At 32.6% G+C, this 19,128-nt stretch overlaps 1 protein-coding gene across 3 annotated transcripts; it reads left to right on the top strand.

Moving 5' to 3' along the window:
* Positions 1–794: 794 nt before the first annotated feature.
* On the top strand, positions 795–17,634 carry LOC105321066 (delta-like protein 1). Of its 3 annotated transcripts, none has more exons than XM_020064413.3 (7): positions 795–1,066; positions 13,330–13,440; positions 13,594–13,707; positions 13,792–13,902; positions 16,288–16,395; positions 16,914–17,021; positions 17,113–17,632. In XM_020064413.3, the coding sequence occupies exons 1-7, from the start codon at positions 886–888 to the stop codon at positions 17,391–17,393; spliced, it is 1,014 nt and encodes a 337-aa protein (XP_019919972.3). In that variant the 5' UTR covers positions 795–885; the 3' UTR covers positions 17,394–17,632. The 3 variants fall into 3 exon arrangements, with proteins under 3 accessions (XP_019919972.3, XP_011417557.3, XP_019919971.3); XM_011419255.4 differs by lacking the exon at positions 795–1,066 and adding an exon at positions 2,088–2,462 and having other exon boundaries at positions 17,113–17,633; XM_020064412.3 differs by lacking the exon at positions 795–1,066 and adding an exon at positions 7,891–8,269 and having other exon boundaries at positions 17,113–17,634.
* Positions 17,635–19,128: the final 1,494 nt, after the last annotated feature.

The raw sequence follows: 19,128 nt of genomic DNA on the forward strand, positions 1-19,128 counted from the left end.
GGACGGACCGACGGACAGACAGACGGACTGACGGACGCAGAGGAAGCTATTGTCCCCTCCGGTGAAACCGGTAGGGTACTAATAAGGAATTATAATGATGATGACTGTTAGTTTACAACAGTGGTACATGAATCAAGTGCATATTTATGCCTGGTCTCTTCTTTTAAAGGATAACTAACTTACATGCTTAATTGATTTCTACTAGTATTTCAACTCACGATGCATAAAAGAATTGATGAGTATGCCTTCTTTACACATTTCCCATGGTCATTGTTACATCAATTTTTTTTTCGAAAAGGAGAGGAAACCTTGTTTTGATTTGCACTAAACTTCCGATAAACTCTTAAAAACAAGGTATGTCCAAAATTAGCTAGATACTATCGATTTGCATCTTTTGTCCCATCTTAATCGCTGAAAAATGAATTTGATTTGATATTATTTCAAAAAAGAAACGTGCAAGTGTTTAATCGGTTAATGTTAATTATTTCGTATTGTAAAACCACCATCAGTGACCGACCATCAAATAAGCGTCGATTTCACAGGTGAAAGAAGGAGTGAACAAATATTTGATTGACCCGAGCAATACGAATCGTATACATATATCTTGAAAAACTGCAATATTGTTCAGGTTTTTTTTTTGTGTCAATCAATAAATTTATCTCATTGATATTTGAAAGCATTAGCTTTTTACTCTAGAAACTTGTGAATAATTTTTAGGGAAACATGGGCTTTCTGACAGTAGTTTTACTTTTGTGCTACTTAACCCTAAGAACACAATCAATAGAGGACTGTGATGTGGAACCTGAGTGTCATGTTTTTGAATGGCAATCTTGGTCAAATTGTTTTGGTAATTGTGGACTACAATCACAGAAAAGAGTACGTCATATGTGTTGTCAAATGAACGTCATTCCTCACACTGCAGAACATTGTTTACAACACTGTAATATGAGCTCAGATTTTAAGCTAGAAGTTTCGCAACCCTGTCGTGTATGTGAAAATGGCGGAACGCTAAAATCTTCTCTTCTGTGTGCATGTGACATCCATCAAAAAGGCAAATGTTGTCAAGGTGAGAATGATAAATTTATACAAAATGTTTATAAGAAATCATTTGACTTCCATATCAATATAGTAGGACTATTTGAACAATAAAGCGAGCTGAATATATAGATTAAACCAATAATTGATGCAATCAGTTAAACATGTCAGTGTTTAAAAACTTGTTATTGTTACTACATATATTGCTAAGTCTCAATATTTATATATACATGTATACACCGATTAATATATTTTCAAAAATATCAAAAGGAGATGAAATATCTCTTTTTGCGCAACCTGTTATACACTCTTCTTTTCATTTGGCATGGTCGCTTCAATTACAGATCAAATTGTTTTCTCTTACTAACCCTGAGAAATATTGCTATCAAACAACAGAGTATGTCAAATATCATGGTTTATACTATGATAAGATATCCAGTAAGATAAATGCTGCTTATTTAAGTATTTTCATATCTACATTATTAAATTTATATTTTTTATGTAAGTTTTGATAAACTAATGGTAGACGAAGTTATAAACAAAGTAAGTTCAGAATAAATCCTGAACTAACCCACGTGCAATTATTTTGTATTAATTCATAAAAAGGCCATCGCAAATATATTGTTTTGTCATTTATACACATAGGTACACTATGGGATTGTTTAACTGTACAATTTAGGTGGCTTTACCTTAAATTATTTTATAATTTTAACTTGATGTATATATCATAAAGCATATGAAGCTAGAAGTTCTGCACGATATGTCATTTTGTGTAATAAGGTAAAAATAAATTATCCTGCTTGGTTGAGGTACAGTAAATAATTCACATGACTTTTCATGTTGCATAATATCGTTATTTAGATATCAGAAATTGCCATGCCATTAGACAGATAGAAAGAGCGTGCGTGTACTTATGCAAACCTATTATAAGAAATATTACATTGCAATCATTTGTTTAAATCTATTCATTTTAAAGATTTCCAGTTACGTAATTGCACTAAAATCAATGTAGTTTCAATCGACTGCAATTCATACCTTTTCACATTGAACACGAGAAAGGTAAATTCTTACACACTTGAAAATGATGCTTCTTCTGACAGCATTTTTGCTACAATGCTTTATTTGCCAAAGCACACTTTCAATAGAAGACTGTGATGCGGAACCTGAGTGCCATGTTTTTGAATGGCAATCTTGGTCAAATTGTTTGGGTAATTGTGGACTACAATCACAAAAAAGAGTACGTCATATGTGTTGTCAAATGAACGTCATTCCTCATACTGAAGAGCATTGTTTACAGTACTGCAATAAAAGCTCTTATTATAAGCTAGAAGTTTCGCAAACCTGCCGTATATGTGAAAATGGCGGAACGCTAAAAACTTCTCTCTTGTGTGCTTGTGATATCTATCACAAAGGTGACTGCTGTCAAGGTGAGATGATTTACATTTTATAAGGAAAACGACAATATCATATACAATACTTAAAATATGATTTTGAGTTATTATCTGATAATGTTTGTTATTTAATTTAAAAATGTCGCCTCTGGCTTTTGCAGATATGAATATTAAGATATGTATTAATGTGAAGAAATCGGGAAAATTTTCGATATTCGGTAAATCATGAGTTTGAGCGTCACCTTGTCTCTTTTTAATTCTTTTTAATATAGAAATGAAATAAACATGCTTAGGTCTTCGAAATATTGAAGCCAGATTCGGTAAAAGCGGTATGTTGCAATTCCTTGTATCAGTTTTAAAAAATGAACTGTTTGGAATCAGTATTAAAATATTGAAAATTACTTGTGAAATCATTGAACGAATTCAAGTCCAAATTAATTATATTGAACTTATCTTTCCTCATTTGAATTATATGACGTTAGTAAGACATGCTGTTTAGAAATGTGTTAAACTATTTTTCAGTATTTCGTATTGCGTGTTATATAATGATTTAAATGATGAGCGAGAGAAAAAGATAACTGAGTCACAGAATGCCTAAAAGATCAAAACTTAATTTTTGTTAATGTAGAGTAACTGAGGAATTTTTATGTAAGGAAAATGAGAATAAGAACACAAGTCAGTCTGCTCAGCGTCTGATAAATAAATACAGCGAATATTGAAACTATAATATATGTTTAGATTGATAGGGCTTTTTTGCATATTATGATTAATGCCAACATTTTTCAATAATAACGTTTCTTTTGTGTTTGCGGGGGTCGTGAGACCTTTTTTAAAATTTCATGGGGCTTATGATTTTCAGTTACATTCACATGTATTTAGACACGATTTTAAACTTTCAAACATTATTTTCCTTTTCATTTTTCAATGTCTATAATGGTTAACATTGCTATTCTTAATACTTAATAAAATATGTTGATTAAATATCAAAATACAAATGAGATACCGAATTCAGAGTTCTTTTTATTGTAAACTAAGTTTTTGCTATAATTGTTTACGTATGTAATTAGTATAAGTTTCGATTAAATATTGCTTTGTTTCGCTGATAATATTATCATTAACGCAGTTTGTTTATCTTGTTTTAACATATTTTTAAAAGATATGATTGTTTCTTCACAAAACTTAATTTGAAAACAAACAGTGTGAGCTTTGTTTTCAAAACAAGTAATTGTAGCCTTTGTATGTCGATTGTAATATGACCTCTAACATTCAAACATAAATGTTGGTCAATCATTCAAAATACCTAAATAAGTCTTTCTATACATTAGAATGAAAAACAATCAATCGATTTGATCTCAAGTCATGTCTAAGTTCCTTTCACAAATAAAGCCTCCTAGTGCTCAATATTTGCACACATATCTTTTTGATATCAAATGAAATTACCTTTAAGTCAAATGTTGTTAAAATTTACCCTTGCTCATTTTCAAGGGAATTGATTGAAGATATAAAACCTTACAGACGGGCAACAGACAAAAATAACAGACAATCAAAAAAATCTTACAAAGGTCTTTTGCTCTTGTAACTTAAAAGCTTTTTTTCTACGATGTAGAAAATTTATTTTAAATAAGTTTTGCAATACTTAGAAGTTTAAAAGTTTTTCAAATTTCAGCGATATGTGCAATCAGTGCAATGTACCAATATCAACTGCAGATAATGTCTATTTATATTTGAAACGTATGAAAAGACAATCCTGCAGGCAGGCAACACTGCATTGGTCCTTTTTCGTTACTTGCTAATCAGCAATCTGATATTTGACATCACAGTTAAGATTATTCTGCCGGAAGTCTTGCTGTGATATTTAAAGAAATTAAACTAAGACATAATGTTACTTGTTAAGTTTGAATCAGCTGGGACCAGAGTTTTTTAGTGCAATGATTCTTTATCTAATGGTTATGGATAAATGCATTGATTTGTTTTAATATGCACTCGTCGCCTGGTTGGTTGTTTTCTTATCAGTTTAACTTCCTTCATTGAGGATTTATCAGATCCTAATATGCTATAAAACAAAACCTTCAGTCAAAAGGCGTAAAAACTTAAAATAATTTATTTCTAGTACGTACATACAATGTATATGCATTAATTTTCAATGATATGCCTTATACCCGACATAAAGTGATTTTATTAGCCGGGCTCTGCTGAAAGCAGAGTCCTGGCTCTAGGCAGGCAAATCGCCAATGTTACTATAAATAGCAAAGTAAACAAAAAACCAAACAGCGTCAAAGTAAAAGCTTCCGCTATACTAAACAGTTACACAGAGAGCCAAGTTTTGTCAAGCGTGTTGGCATTCTGTTTTATTTTTTTTTATTTTCGAGAGAATTGTCAATCATTTTTAGTTTTCTTATCAATAAAGTGTTTTAAAAACAAGACTATGCATTTTTGACACATACAATGCGCATGAATTTCTAAGAACTACTTTCATGCGCATTGAAGAAATGGGGATTGAATTTATAACGCTTCTTGCAAAATTCAAAGCAGCAACTGTTATTTTTTTTCTACTAGAGAGACATATTTTTGTTTATAGCCGCTTACAACATATGGTCGCTCTTTGACGCTTTGCAGACATTAAAAGCATGAGAGAGAGAGAGAGAGAGAGAGAGAGAGAGAGAGAGAGAGATTTTTTCAGTCTTTACTACACAATATGCATAATGACACCAAGAGAGCCCGACTTTCAGTACTTCAGTACTTTGATTAACTTAAGAAGCTACACATAATCATCATCGAGATTGTTATATTACCATTCCCAAGGGCCCCGTACTTAATAGTATAAACAATTGAAAACAATTTACAAGATGCTTTTCCTTAACCTTTAACTTAAAATTATTTCTAACACCAATATGTATCCATGAAAAAATGACAATAACAAACTGTCAACTATCTCAAAAATCCATAAAACGGTATACAAATTCAAAGCAGAGCCGCACGAGCCTCTAAAAAGATAGAGGTAGGATCAGGTGCCTAGGAGAATCCTATGCTGACCAGTCACACCCGCCGTGTGCTCTTTGTCGTTATCGGGACAATTAGTGATTAATTATGGTCTAACAATTAGTTTGAAAAACGTCAGTCAGCTTGCGACCCAGTTAAAGATTGTATTTGCTGACAAGTTTGTTGTATCGACCATAGAATTTACGAAAGATGACTTCAAACGAGGTAATTTAGGGTATCAAAGGTATCCGGTTTAACTTATATGTTTTGATCCAAAATCTTGGATAAATTAATTGCATATATTTTGCCCATGAACCCTGTACAAACTCTCTACATGCAGTAAAAACTTAAGCTGGATCAGTGGTACAGAACAAATGGTCAGGGCAAGGAAATTGCACATACAGTTGTAGGTTTGTTATGATCTTAGCCTTTTACCTAGAAACTTGGTTCAATGTCACTGCACACCCTTTATCAAAAGCCTATGTGTGTGAAGTATAAACATTTTGAACCAAGGGGAGAGAGTATGTGATACAAAAAAGGATTTCCGCATAGGTTTGCTAAACCCTTAAATTCTGACCAAGAAACACTACATCTATTGTTTTAAAAATAGTTTACTGTAATATTAATATTGCAAAATGTATTTTGTGGGCAAATAAAGTAGCATATCATATTACGACTTTTAGTTTATAGAATTTATATAGTTTGTGTTTCCGTTTTTTTAAATTGAATTTAAATTTGATAACTTTTGAATACTTAGAACATTTTTACAAAAAAAACTCAAATTTATGCGTTAGATAAGTTATAAATGTAGTATTCCACGAGACAAAATAATTTTGAAATTAAAGAAGTTACATCTATACGTGTACATACATATTCCTTTTTAATATCAGTTTGCAATTGTAGAAAAGAAAACCCTTCCCAATTAAACGCACGATACCAAAGATTTTTTACAAGATATAATGGAATTGTTTTCTTAATATTGCTTTGTTATTGCACCGTCTGATTTAATAACACAGGTGCATGTATCAAAGAAACATTTATTGCATTTTAAAAAGGAAAAAATAAAAACCATTTGGCACATTAAAGAAGTTTTCAAGATTATAAGGCATACACATTGATAAAATCAATTTTTTCTCAAAGAAAATCTTCGTAGTTTATATGAAAAGATATCGAAATACGTGACACTTGAAAAGTATCTGGAAAATAAACAGTCACCGGATCAGCGCTACCTACTTTTTCATTGACGAAAAACTTTTCTATAACTTTTCAAAATGGATAGAATGTTTGTTTGACAAATTTTTAATATGTTTTTTAAAATCAAATAAGAATAGAAATAAAAGCTTTGTGTCGTTTTAAAGTCATTGGAAAAAAAGATTATGTATGTTTAATGGAGTTTTGTCTGTTTAATCTTAGGATTATGACGTACATTTTTGCCATCCCATACTAAAACGTACATGTAGTTATTTTAAGAAATGTTGTTGTCCATCTCTAAAGCATCAAAATATCTACAGAATGCACAGAAATAATATCTATTTGTTTTTCTGAAGAAAAACTAAAGGATAAACAGAGGGAAATGGACTATTTAGGGGGTTAAAAAGAAAACCTTTATGATATGATTGTAAAAAGGGACATAGGTTTAACTTTGGTAATGTTGGGTCAAAAGCAAAAGGTTTTTTTGGATGTCATGATACTCAAGTTGTTAGTGCGCTAGCCACGCACTACTAAGATAGTTGATCAGATAGTTGATCAGATTATATCAGTATGAAAAATACAAAGCAGGTCACTTCATATCTAAATGTCAAATTAACATGTAACCAGTACAATTTAAAGGTTCTAGACACGATTTTTTTTTTAATGTATAAAATGGTATACGTATTTTATATTTAGAAAAAGTGATTTCAATAGTTTAATACTCAATTTTTAATATTAAATTTTAGAAATAGTACATGTTCAGCGCAGATCATGTAATGATCGAGACTTTTTTTTGCGTCTTTTACCAAGCACTCCAGTTTATATTACAAACAGTGATTGCTTGACTGAAACTTATTACGCAGGATGAAAAAAATGAAAATAACAAACTGTCAACCATCTCAAAAATCCATAAAACAATGAAGTTCAGGACAGAAAAACATATGGAGAATCATTAACACAAAGATAATTACCTAACTTTAATACTCTTTGAATTAAACATGTGTAATTTGTAAATCACAAACAAGAGAATCAAGGACCCCCCCCCCCCCCCAACAAAAAAAAAAGATTATACCTGTAACAAGACTTCGTTTGTTGCAAAGATAATAAATCTTTTAAGCCAAAATTGATTCAGTAAAAGCTTTCCTTTTTAAAGGTAATCTGCATTACATAAAAGAGGAATTATTGAGGTATTTCATGTTAATATCCAAGATGTATGTTACATGTCATATGAGTTATCAATACTATTGAGCTTTTGTAAAATAGTATAAGAATCAACGCCTTTCTCTATCCTTATATTAAAACGGTTATCATCATGATGTATAGATCAGTATTATTTCACATAATATTGTACTGGTTCCTAATTTCACTAGCCAAAAATGAGGAGCAGTGTGATTCCGATGGATCTGACGACTGCCATATTTTCCAATGGAGACCTTGGGGCAGTTGTATTGGCAATTGTGGACATCAAAAGCAGAGCCGGGAACGCAAGTTCTGTTGTGATGCTAATGTAATTCCCCACGATATTGAGCATTGTTTGCAGCATTGTCATTTTCATAATAATTTTGAACGACTTCAAAACAAAACTTGTCGTGTTTGTGAGAATGGAGGCACGTTCTCCTCAATTTCATCCTCGTGCATATGCGGACCGCGTTACACCGGTGGTTGCTGTCAAGGTAAAACTTGTATTCAAGTTATAATATATTTTGTTTAAACTTTTATTCGATTTTATGAAAGAGCATTGTATAATTCAATCTTGATAAAATAGTGTTTAGGGGACGTAACCTTTTGCCAAGGTTAAAAGCTAATGTTTAAAACATGTTTGATGATAAGTCTTCATACACTCACTGAATTCTAACCATTTTATAGGTATTTGTTAAAGTTTCTTGATTTTAAATGATAGTTAACATCCTATAGGATAGTATATAAATTATGATAATACAACGCAATTTGTAATTTGAGATTATCACGAAGGGGGATTTCTTTAGTCTAGATCAAAATGTTGGGTAATATATCCTCAGTATTGGGAGAATTCGGGGTAACCTCAAATTACCTCAGTTTAACCTGAGGGACCATTTTGATCCTTGGGGTATTAAAAGCAAGTTTGTTTTTTTTTTTTTTGGGGGGGGGGGGGGGGGGGTTGGGGGGTTTTTTTGGGTGGGGGGGGGGGTTGGGGGTTGGTGGGTCTACTGGAGGGTGTTATCCCCTGTTAACTGTGTTTAACCAAAGGAGACAGGTTAGAGTAAGAGCCTGAGACAGAACTCGATTTTCTTATTTGTGGCACAAACTCTTGGTGGGGTACAAAGAGGCATATTTCCACCACAGTCATATGTGGGGCGCTATCGCACCATGGGCACAGGAGTTCATCCCTGTAGGCAGGTTGTTTTTTTCTGGGTTCTGCCGGAGTATTTCCATTCCATTTTTGTATAAATAGATTGGATTGTGACAAACTCTCGCCACAAAATGTTATTGCTGTTTTATTAATAAATTCTAAGTTAATTTATTTGCTGTTAAAGCTCTGTGTATCTGGGATTAATGCAATCATTTGTCTTGTTTTGGTTGAATCCTTTTCTAGGTTCAAATTATAACATATTTTACACTAAAGTAATTAAGATATTTTTTCCATACATGGGAAATTAGCAAACATGTTTTGATATGCTGCTTATTTAAAAATAAATCAACAGAAAGTTTCTCTAGGGTCCCAATAGAAGTGATCCTTTTTCAGAACACAGAAGATGCATTTGTGTTGGTTACCGTATGCCTAATATCATAGAGGTTACGCACTACAGACTTGAAAAATAATGAAACTGAATCTTGCCACTTTAAGCTGTTACTTTGAAATATATTTTGTTCTACTTAAAAAATATTATCTTGATTGGTAAATGATGAAGGACAATAACTGTAATACTGTGCATGATAATAGGTGACATTTTTGCACCCGATTAAGATGCAGTTTCATGAAAATCCATATATACCAATTGATGGACCATTGTCTAGGCAGTATATAACCACATTTGTTTGTAGTAAGTTTCATCCCACAGGTGAGATATTTACATATACCTTTAAGAAATAATATCTCCTCGTAAAATAGTAATCCCGAAAAACGAATCATTTTTCCTACATGATATACATGTATGAAAAATCTATAGGATTTTCTTAAAATCCTATAGAAATATTATATTTCCTACAGGAGAAAAGTACACGTATATTCTGTAGGAATTTGATGTAGACAGGTACATGTAATTTGCCAATATAAAGCTTCCTATTGGATCATAATGCAATTTTGTAAAAATCGTATCGGAATTTAAATTCCGAACCTCTTTATTCCGGTTGGAAATTCTAAATAATTATTTTATAGGAAATCTGAGTTTCTTTCAGAAAAAATCATTTTCCTTTAAGAATTTATTATAAAGCTAGATATGTCACCTGACAGGTGAGGTACCTTGACCACAAAGGTGGTTTAAAACTTTTTAAGCAGTGGTCTATCATACGGCATATTTGAATTTTTCAATACATTCGGCTTAGACGTATAGTGTAAGATTTATTTGAAATAAGATGTATGGCTTGAACTCCCTTTTTGGAACCTTCAGTTGATAGATTTTAATACAATGATTTTTATGATTGTATGTGCTAAATGCTTTTAATAATATCTTTTCTTTACGAAAAATTGTTGTATGATGTATGAGAAAAAGACAATCTATCAGACGCCAGTAAGATTTAGATTATATATGTGCAAGTGAACGAGAAATGTTGACTGCTTTTACATAGAAAAACCCCAAAAAGCACCATTGACATGTTGTAATAAAATCTTGAAATCAATGTTCGATACGTTTGACAGAGGAGATTACCTCCTTGATGCACGATAACCCCCAAAGATATATCTTATCACGTTTCGAAAGTGTATGATGTAATAAATTTGTTCTATTTTTATTTTAAGATAAAGCAGTTTTTCTTTTAAAATCTTAGGCGAATAACTATCTGTCTTGTCATATTATTGTTTCTGTTGGCAATTGAAGGTTGTATCGGCATCGTCAAACAGTTAATATCCCTTCGATTTTGTTATATCGATTGAACACCCGAAACTCGTAACCGACGTGTACTGTTTCTAGCTTGTCTTAGATTTTGTGCACTATAATTATTCATTTATATAACTATATCCATTTCTCTGTTTGTTAATAATACATTATGCATTGAAATAATGCAATGATGTTTCTAATATTACATTTTGTCATGGATTGAAAAAAATGTAGAAAATAATGATAATTTCAACGCAACCGAGTAACACGGCGATTTAAGATGTACGTCTGTAACGTGGATGAACCAGGCGTTCTCCAAATAACAGTTAAGACAACTTCAGGTTTATAAATTTATTTACAAAAGAACAAATGAAATATATTTACAATAACACTTTCACACCCATACTCGCTCACACCTCATACTCATTCAATTTGCAGTAAATAATAACCCTTCTATCTATGTATTTAAAAGAAACCTTTTGACAGGCAGACAAACTTTTATATAATAGTTTTCTTTAAGTTCAAAGTATGGTTGCCACTCCAAAAGTGAAAACTTATTTTCAACTGTTAACATATCAATCACTTAATATCATATCACTCGTGTTCTACGTCACGCGATCACTTATCTCGATTGGATATCTGCTTTTATTTCAAATCATCGCCGATGTCACGGAGTAGACTTCACTTCTCTCCAGTATCCCCACCGTGGAATCCTTCAGGGCTGTAGTCCTGGAACTTAAGTACCGTGGTGGTGTTGAACATCGGGGTGGTTATCCCAACTGGACCTTCACTATTGTATGACCAAGTCAAAACGCTACAATTTATTACAGTAATAAGTACATGTAGGCAACCTGAGTGTGGCAAGATTTGATGATACTTGAATAAAATAATCATATGATAAGTGTCTGTCACTAATATGTAAACAAAGTTATGTTTCATTGCAACATAATAACAAAATAAATATGGCGCACACTTCCGGTCAATAAGTTCCGGAGAATCACTTCCGCCCAAGACATTTAAATAAATCAGCAAATTTTATCTAATACAAAAAATACGCATAGATTGATAGAATAATTAACGTTCAAAGCTATACAATTCTAATACAGGGCTTTATCGATTATATAAAACTGGTATTTAAACTTCCACGCAAAAGATACGCTCGACTGCTCACACAGGTAAGTTAACAGGTGAACGCTGGCCAAGGATATATTTAGCTCAATAAACAAGAATTGCTAGTCGAATACACAAAAATACTGAATAAAACTGATAACATATACTTACCACGGTCTGCTATCCGTGCCCACTTATTATCAAGGTTCATGCACAATGCATACTGCAATATCGCTCAGTACAGCAAACAAGAGCTGCCCTCAAAATCGTGTCTTGTCACACGGCAGCCAACCCGGGAATGACCAGGTGTCAGCAGTTCTACCTGACTGTGCATTTGCAGAGAATTATGGGTAACCCGTCTTACAAAATCAAAGGGCCACGAAGCTAGCCTGGTGCTGGTATACATGTGATTGTTACAACGTCCATGAAGGTGATTTCTCTACATCAAAAATTCTGAACTGTAAAAAAGTATGTGGCTTACATTTGTAAATAGGGATGGTAGGAATAGGGGCGATTTTAAAGAAATTTGGCGGGCAATGTCTTTGATGAGTCGTGTTCAGCTTTAATGTATTTTGTTTATTAGTGTAATGTCAATATTCCGGTGCACGACGGCTAGAGCTATATAGTATATATTTTATCAGGTACGTTGATTTGAATAATAGAACGCATCAAATAAATGTAGATATTCGTGTCATATGTCCAATTTATTAGTCATTAGATATCATTTTGACTTAAGAACTAGAGTGTGATTAAAGGTGACTTAAATGAAAACGTAACGAAACTCAATTTTAAATACTGATAACTTTATTTAAAAGAAGGATATGGCATTTAAGTATTTATTTGCTACTGTTCAAAGTATTTATTACATATACTATGTTTAAGTACATGTTGCAAACAATATATATAAATAAACACTATTTCTAATCTTTCAAATTATAGACATCTCATACAATATTGAGCTAAATAAGTGTTTTGAATCGTTTAAGATTGAATTGTATCCTTACCGATTGGGTTATCAGAATTGACAGGCTTGGTTCATAGAACACAAATTGATGGCATAATACACTGTAGCAACCTTCTTGTAATACACACTCTTTTAAAACTAGGTCATGTTGTAGCCCATGGGTGTTAGTGAGTGGTCACTATGGGATAAGAGTCACATCTTCCAAGAAAAATATACGAATGAAAAACTTTCTTTAAAACGGTTTGAAAAGAGTCCTTTTTGGACTTCATATTCACTTGGATAAAATGAAATGCAATTTGCTCACGTATATGTAACAAGTAACAACATTTTCCAGTGTTAAGTTTGTAAAAAGGAAATATCTAACTTCAAATTCAGGTACAAGTATATTCTCCTTTTTAATGTGCAGTTTGTGTATCAACCCTTTAATAACTCATGATTTTTTACATAATCGACTACATGGATTTCAAGCCTCCGGATTCTCTACTTTCTTTTTACTTTTTTGTTATTTTAATGACGGGCACTTTTAATTAAGTTTTTAAAATAATAACTAAATGCGTGACAGTATAACTTTACCTCAAAATCATAAAATGTGGGCATTTTAAAAAAATAAAAAGCTGCATGTTACTGAAACATTGTTCTATTATAGACACGGTGAAGTGCAGTGACAACCCCTGTAAACATGGAACGTGCTCTGACCACTCCTCCTCCTTTGTCTGTACGTGTATTCCTGGGTACAAAGGCATAGTCTGTGACACTCGTTAGTATTAATTTTTTATATGACATGTTGAAAAAAAGTGATATTTGTATTAATTTCTGTGGTATATTACTGTGGTCTAATATTGTTTAAGAATCATATTAAAAGTGAAGCAACTGATTGATTCATGACGACACAAAATTCTTCTTTGTTTAGGTAAGACATGCAGCGAAGGAGTCACCTGTCAGAACGGTGGTACTTGTCAAGATGGACCAAATGGGTTCCAATGTCACTGCTCGAACAAGTTCTCTGGGGAGTTCTGTGAAAAAGGTAAGCTGAAAAAAACATTTTATTGCACTTTCGACCAATTTTTCCGAAATTCAATAATTTTAAAACATCCGTCTCTTTTCTAAGCTCTATCATGCAGTGATGTCCCGTGTCAAAATGGTGGATCGTGCATCAATACAGGAAGTTCGTTTCGATGCAGGTGCCCTCCAACCCATGCAGGCGACGTTTGTGAAAAAGGTAAACTGATTTTTTAAGGTCAGACGACACGTTCCTCAATTTTAGATAACTTTTTCCACGAATTTGTTAATGGTTTACTACTACTTTGACAAACTTTCTTGCAAAAAATTAGGTTACCTTACCAGGCATTTCTGCAAAATACTAGAGTATGCAATTTCCTATATAATCTTCTTGAAAATACACTTGAATTGCTGATATAAAAATAAAAACATCTACAACACCGCGAAATTCACTATATTAGAACTATATCTCAGCCGGGGCGGGGCTTTGAACCCACGACCTCTAGAACCTATACGCATCTGGCAGTGAGCGGCAACGGTTCTAACCACTCGACCATCTAGGCATGTAACCAAATCCAAGTAAATTTTGATCATTTTTAAACTAATTATAAAATTGATATTTTTAATTGGAACTCTTTATTATGAGTAGATACAAAAAAGATTCTCGAGGAATCAATAAAGATCAATTACAGATGGTCAGGTGTAATGTAGCTCTTTGTGATTTAATAAATACCATAACCCCTTTTCAAATAAAGCAATTAGTTCTATATGACATAGTACACTGTACATGTATTTAATAAACATGTTTTCTGCATTAATAATTTGGGATAAGTATTAGAAATGTGCGTATACTAGCTGGAAGTACACGGTGTTACACTTTCTACAAATTACTATAGTCGGTTTAACAAAAAGGTGTACCACCGTTTACAAGAGGGACTTGAACCCATGTAGTGAATTGTTTTCACCAGGAGCCCTCCGTGTCTTTTTTGTGCCTTTTTCTTTTTTTTTCTATTAGAAGCAGTAATTACGTACTAATGTTGATTAAGATGAAGATCGAGCTACACGAGTCAGGTATTTTTCTGGGATATCTTACAGACGTTAACCCTGTCATTATTCATTGACTGAGTAGTAATGAAAGAGTTATTTATTGAAAAAAGTGTATGTAAAGGAGCGACATTTTCGTTTAATACGTAGCTCTGTGTGGATGAAAATATTGCTTGCTATGAAACTAAAGTGTATCATTAAATGGTGACCACAATATTGCAAAGTTTTGACACATTGACATACATGTATCATACCTGTCAAAAGTGAGTGATTATCTAGTTGAAATGTTCTGTTGTGAAAAATATATTGATTCACCACGAGGTATATTTCAGTATCACATCCCTATCAAATTCTCTCTTAAATATGTGATTAAATGAAGAACAACAAGGATATAATTTACATAATTCTACGGTTTGGAAACCAAGGAAACGTTCACATGAACCTTTACGTCGGCAGAAATTGATTTATAGAATATAAGGACTGATTCATAAAAAGAGTAATACAAACTTCTCCAAATGTGAATCTTAGTGTAAGTTTTTAACAATCATGTGATCCTTTTTTTTTCGACATTTACTACATTGGTAATTTTCACGTGAAGTGAATTCTGGGTCAGGTTTTGATTAAGTTATTAAAAAGTTTTACAAAACGAAATATGTAAAGGGAGATTTTTTTACACAAAGCAACCATTTATTTTACTTACAATTCAAAACTATAAAAAGAGAAAACGGATCATTTGTTTAAAAATCTGACCTCAAAAACCCGAAACAAAACTTGACTGCCAGTGGTCGAGTTATATCAAAGATAAGGAGATCACAAGTCATTGTTATGAAAACAAAATTTGAAAAAGTGCAGCTCAGATTGTATCCATGTCACTTGAAAAAGAGTATTTTTAAAATTGTCGTTCATTGTATGATTTCAGTGATACTGTGTTTGTCTCACCTTTGCCTACAGGGAACCTGTACAGACAATTCTTTCATTTTAGATCTGTTTAAAATATAATTTATATAATTTTTAAAGGTATTATTTGAACAAAACATTGATGAAATCACCAGATATACAGATTTGTTATACTTTCATGTTAAATACTGAAATCTGATTGGTTAAGACGCAGTTAATAATATATACTATTACCCTAAGCGTTAGCAACGCACTTGTCAACGGGTAACATTAAAAAATGTTACATGCGCGAAAATTATGCGCGTACGGTTCGTTGTAGAATTCACGTTATTCCTATATAAAAGCAGTAAAATTTTCTTAAAAATTTGAAAAAAGACATTCAGTATAACAAAATAAATAGTGCCTGTTTGGGAGGATAACAGTTGAAATTGACACCCCTCGAAAACCATTGTCAACCTCCGCTTCGCGTCGGTTGACAATGGTTTTCTCGGGGTGTCAATTTCAACTGTTACCCTCCCAAACAGGCACTATTTATATAAGAACACATTTTCGTCATATTCAGCTTATATAAAAAAAGGCAGCAAATAATGCAAACAAATAAACTATAAAATTGAACGAAATGGTATTAACGTTACGTAATTGTTTACTATTTCATTTATTTTAGTGATACTGTGTTCGTCTCATCCTTGCCTGCATGGAACCTGTACAGACACTGCGTCCGGATTCAGTTGTTTGTGTGACGTAAAGCATAAAGGTGTTAAATGTGATCAACGTACGTACACCAATTATTTCATTTCTGCTAAAAACTTTTAATGTAATTTCCAATAGCCAAATCTTGAAATAGCTGCTGATCTACAGCTTTTCTGGAAATTGCGGGGTGACGTGCATCGGAGGTACAGTCCCCCACATAAAGAAAAAAACATGAAAGAGGTGTAGAACCCTTTTCTGTTATTTCGCAACTTCTACGGGTACATTTCGCAATAGATTTTCTAAACCAATGTACTTTAATCTAAGTAACATATTTAAACTTTATTGTTTTTTTAAGGAGTGATGATAGCATTTACAATGGGTTTTTTTGTTTTTTTTTTAATATCTATTTTCATTTGTAGAATACCTATTCTCATTGACCTTTCTTCTTTGAAATTTGAATTCTAAAAACTCTTTTTTTAATATACATGTATATTACTTAATTGTAAGCATGTTGTCTTCATTATGTTTATGACTATTGCTGCTCAGGTGATCCCATGATCTTCTGATCTTCTTGCTTTACTTTTTGAATGTCTTGAATAGCAATAACTTGTGCCTCCACTCCATGTCAGCACGGATCATGCGCTGATTCTCCCACTGGCTTCATGTGTACCTGTGATAGTTCCTACACAGGTATCAGGTGTGACACAGGTAACTATCCTTTTATCCAAGGGAAACATAAAAATGTGATGTAAAATATATTGATAACATAAAAACAGTTATTGTTTATACTTTTTTGAAGGATTTCATGTGAAACCATTAGAAACGACAGAGCCCAAGAAACTTCTTTTGCCTATTTGGTTTCCATATTTAGAATATGCGTTGTTGACCTTGGTATCCCTAACTGGTGTTATGGCGATGGGTTGCGCCTGTCTGAAATGTTGTCGAGCAGTAGGCGTCCTTAAAGGCAACGATGACGATGATGATGAAAAGCGAGATGAGAGTGGCATAAGAAGATTCAAACAGGATCCTGTAATTCCAGTCAACATCCAAAACTCGCGCCGCACTGGACTAGATTTTTGATTACATTAACAAACTGGAAAAACTAGTCTGCATTGCTCTGACTGTGATTTTTTCTTCAAAAATGAAATAATGCTGTAAAATGTTATATAACTATATGTAAAAATTACAGTGTTTCACTTCTGAATTTAATTTAATAGTAAACTTAAAATTTTGTTGTATGTTTATACATTTCCATCTCCAACGTTTAAACATCGCTTGCACAAACCTTTGGGTAATGTCTGTTATTTGCTACGATCCTGATCAATTTATATCAAAGTAAAATTTGTAATCAAATTACTTATTTTTAAACTTATTTTTAAACAAAAGTTTTGCTAACGCGGGGTCTTAAAAATATTTCAGTGAAATCGGTCTCTAAGAGTGAGAAAAATATTATTTAGCGGCCATTATGTGGATAAAAACTTAATAATAACATATTTACGATATATATTAAAGTAAGATTTCATTTTAATTCATATCTGCTAATTATTTTTCAAAAATTTACAAAGCAAAATTCTTTCTTTGGAATGTATTACGGTCTGTAGACATATGCCCCCCCCCCCCCCCCCCCCGTGAAACAACAAACCCTTTGGTAAAAATATGCTAAATAACAACAATTAAAACCCCTCAAAAGGAATTTTTGTTTCACGGGGGGGGGGGGGGAGATGTGTTAAAAAACATTTCCTTTTTCCGTTATTTTCTATTATGAAATGAGCTATTTTTACCCAAAATATAAAGTTATCTCTCTTTGTCTGACCAAATCATTTATATTCAATGAAAATATACATAAATGTTTACATTATTATAAAAAAAAAGTAACTTTAATTAGACAACTTTCAAAATATGACTTTTAGTTAGGCGGCTAGACAATGCTATCGTTCGCAGTCCTTTCAAAGTTTGTTAGTTTGCAGCCTCTGATCTAATGCTTGCATCCTCGATAAAGACAAATTCTGAGCAAAAATTTCATTGTTATCATAGTATATTTGACTTGTTAATAAAAGGTCATATAATATTGTGAATTCATAAACTGCTCGAGTTTTCTTTGCAAGCTAATCAGTTATCGCAAATAAGCAGGAATTTGCGGTCGATTCAGGGCCCAAATCGAAGACACGGGAGAGAGCTCCCGGAAAATAAAAGGAGCAAAACTATCGAGACTTGTTTATATTAATTCATATTTTTGTACTTTTTATTTTGATTGGTTATTTTCTTGGAAATTCGAATGTTGCATGAGTCGTTTGGGCTTCCATTCATCACATTTAATTCCGCATAAAGGAGGCTGGATGTTCAACAAAGTACCCATAAAATCTAACTTAGAAATTTTGCTTGAAATATATTTGTTAAGTAAATGTTCTTGTTTCAAATTAGTCCATATTTGTTGAAACCGGTAGTGTTTGCTGCTTGTAAAAACAATTCATGTTTAAACAAACCGAAAAAAAACTTTTATTGTAAACATAACTCTTAGGGTGTTTAAAATAAACTCACTATCCGCATTTCCCATTCATTATGTTGAGGAAGTCATTTGAGTCATTTGATCCCGAGTTTTTGTAAATTTTATTTTCAATCGTTATTTACCATTATCATCTAAAACATAGAACTGTCTATTGAGACAGATGGTCGTCCATCTGGTATGATTAAAATACTGTATGTATACTTACATATAGTTCCCTCTTGCCTAAATGACAGAGTGGTTAGCGTGGTGGCCACTCACTGCTAAGAGATTCGGTTCAGAGGTCTTGAGTTTAAGCCCCGGTTGGGGCAG

This window comes from Magallana gigas, chromosome 3 (assembly GCF_963853765.1).
Source record: "Magallana gigas chromosome 3, xbMagGiga1.1, whole genome shotgun sequence".
NCBI lineage: Eukaryota > Metazoa > Mollusca > Bivalvia > Ostreida > Ostreidae > Magallana > Magallana gigas.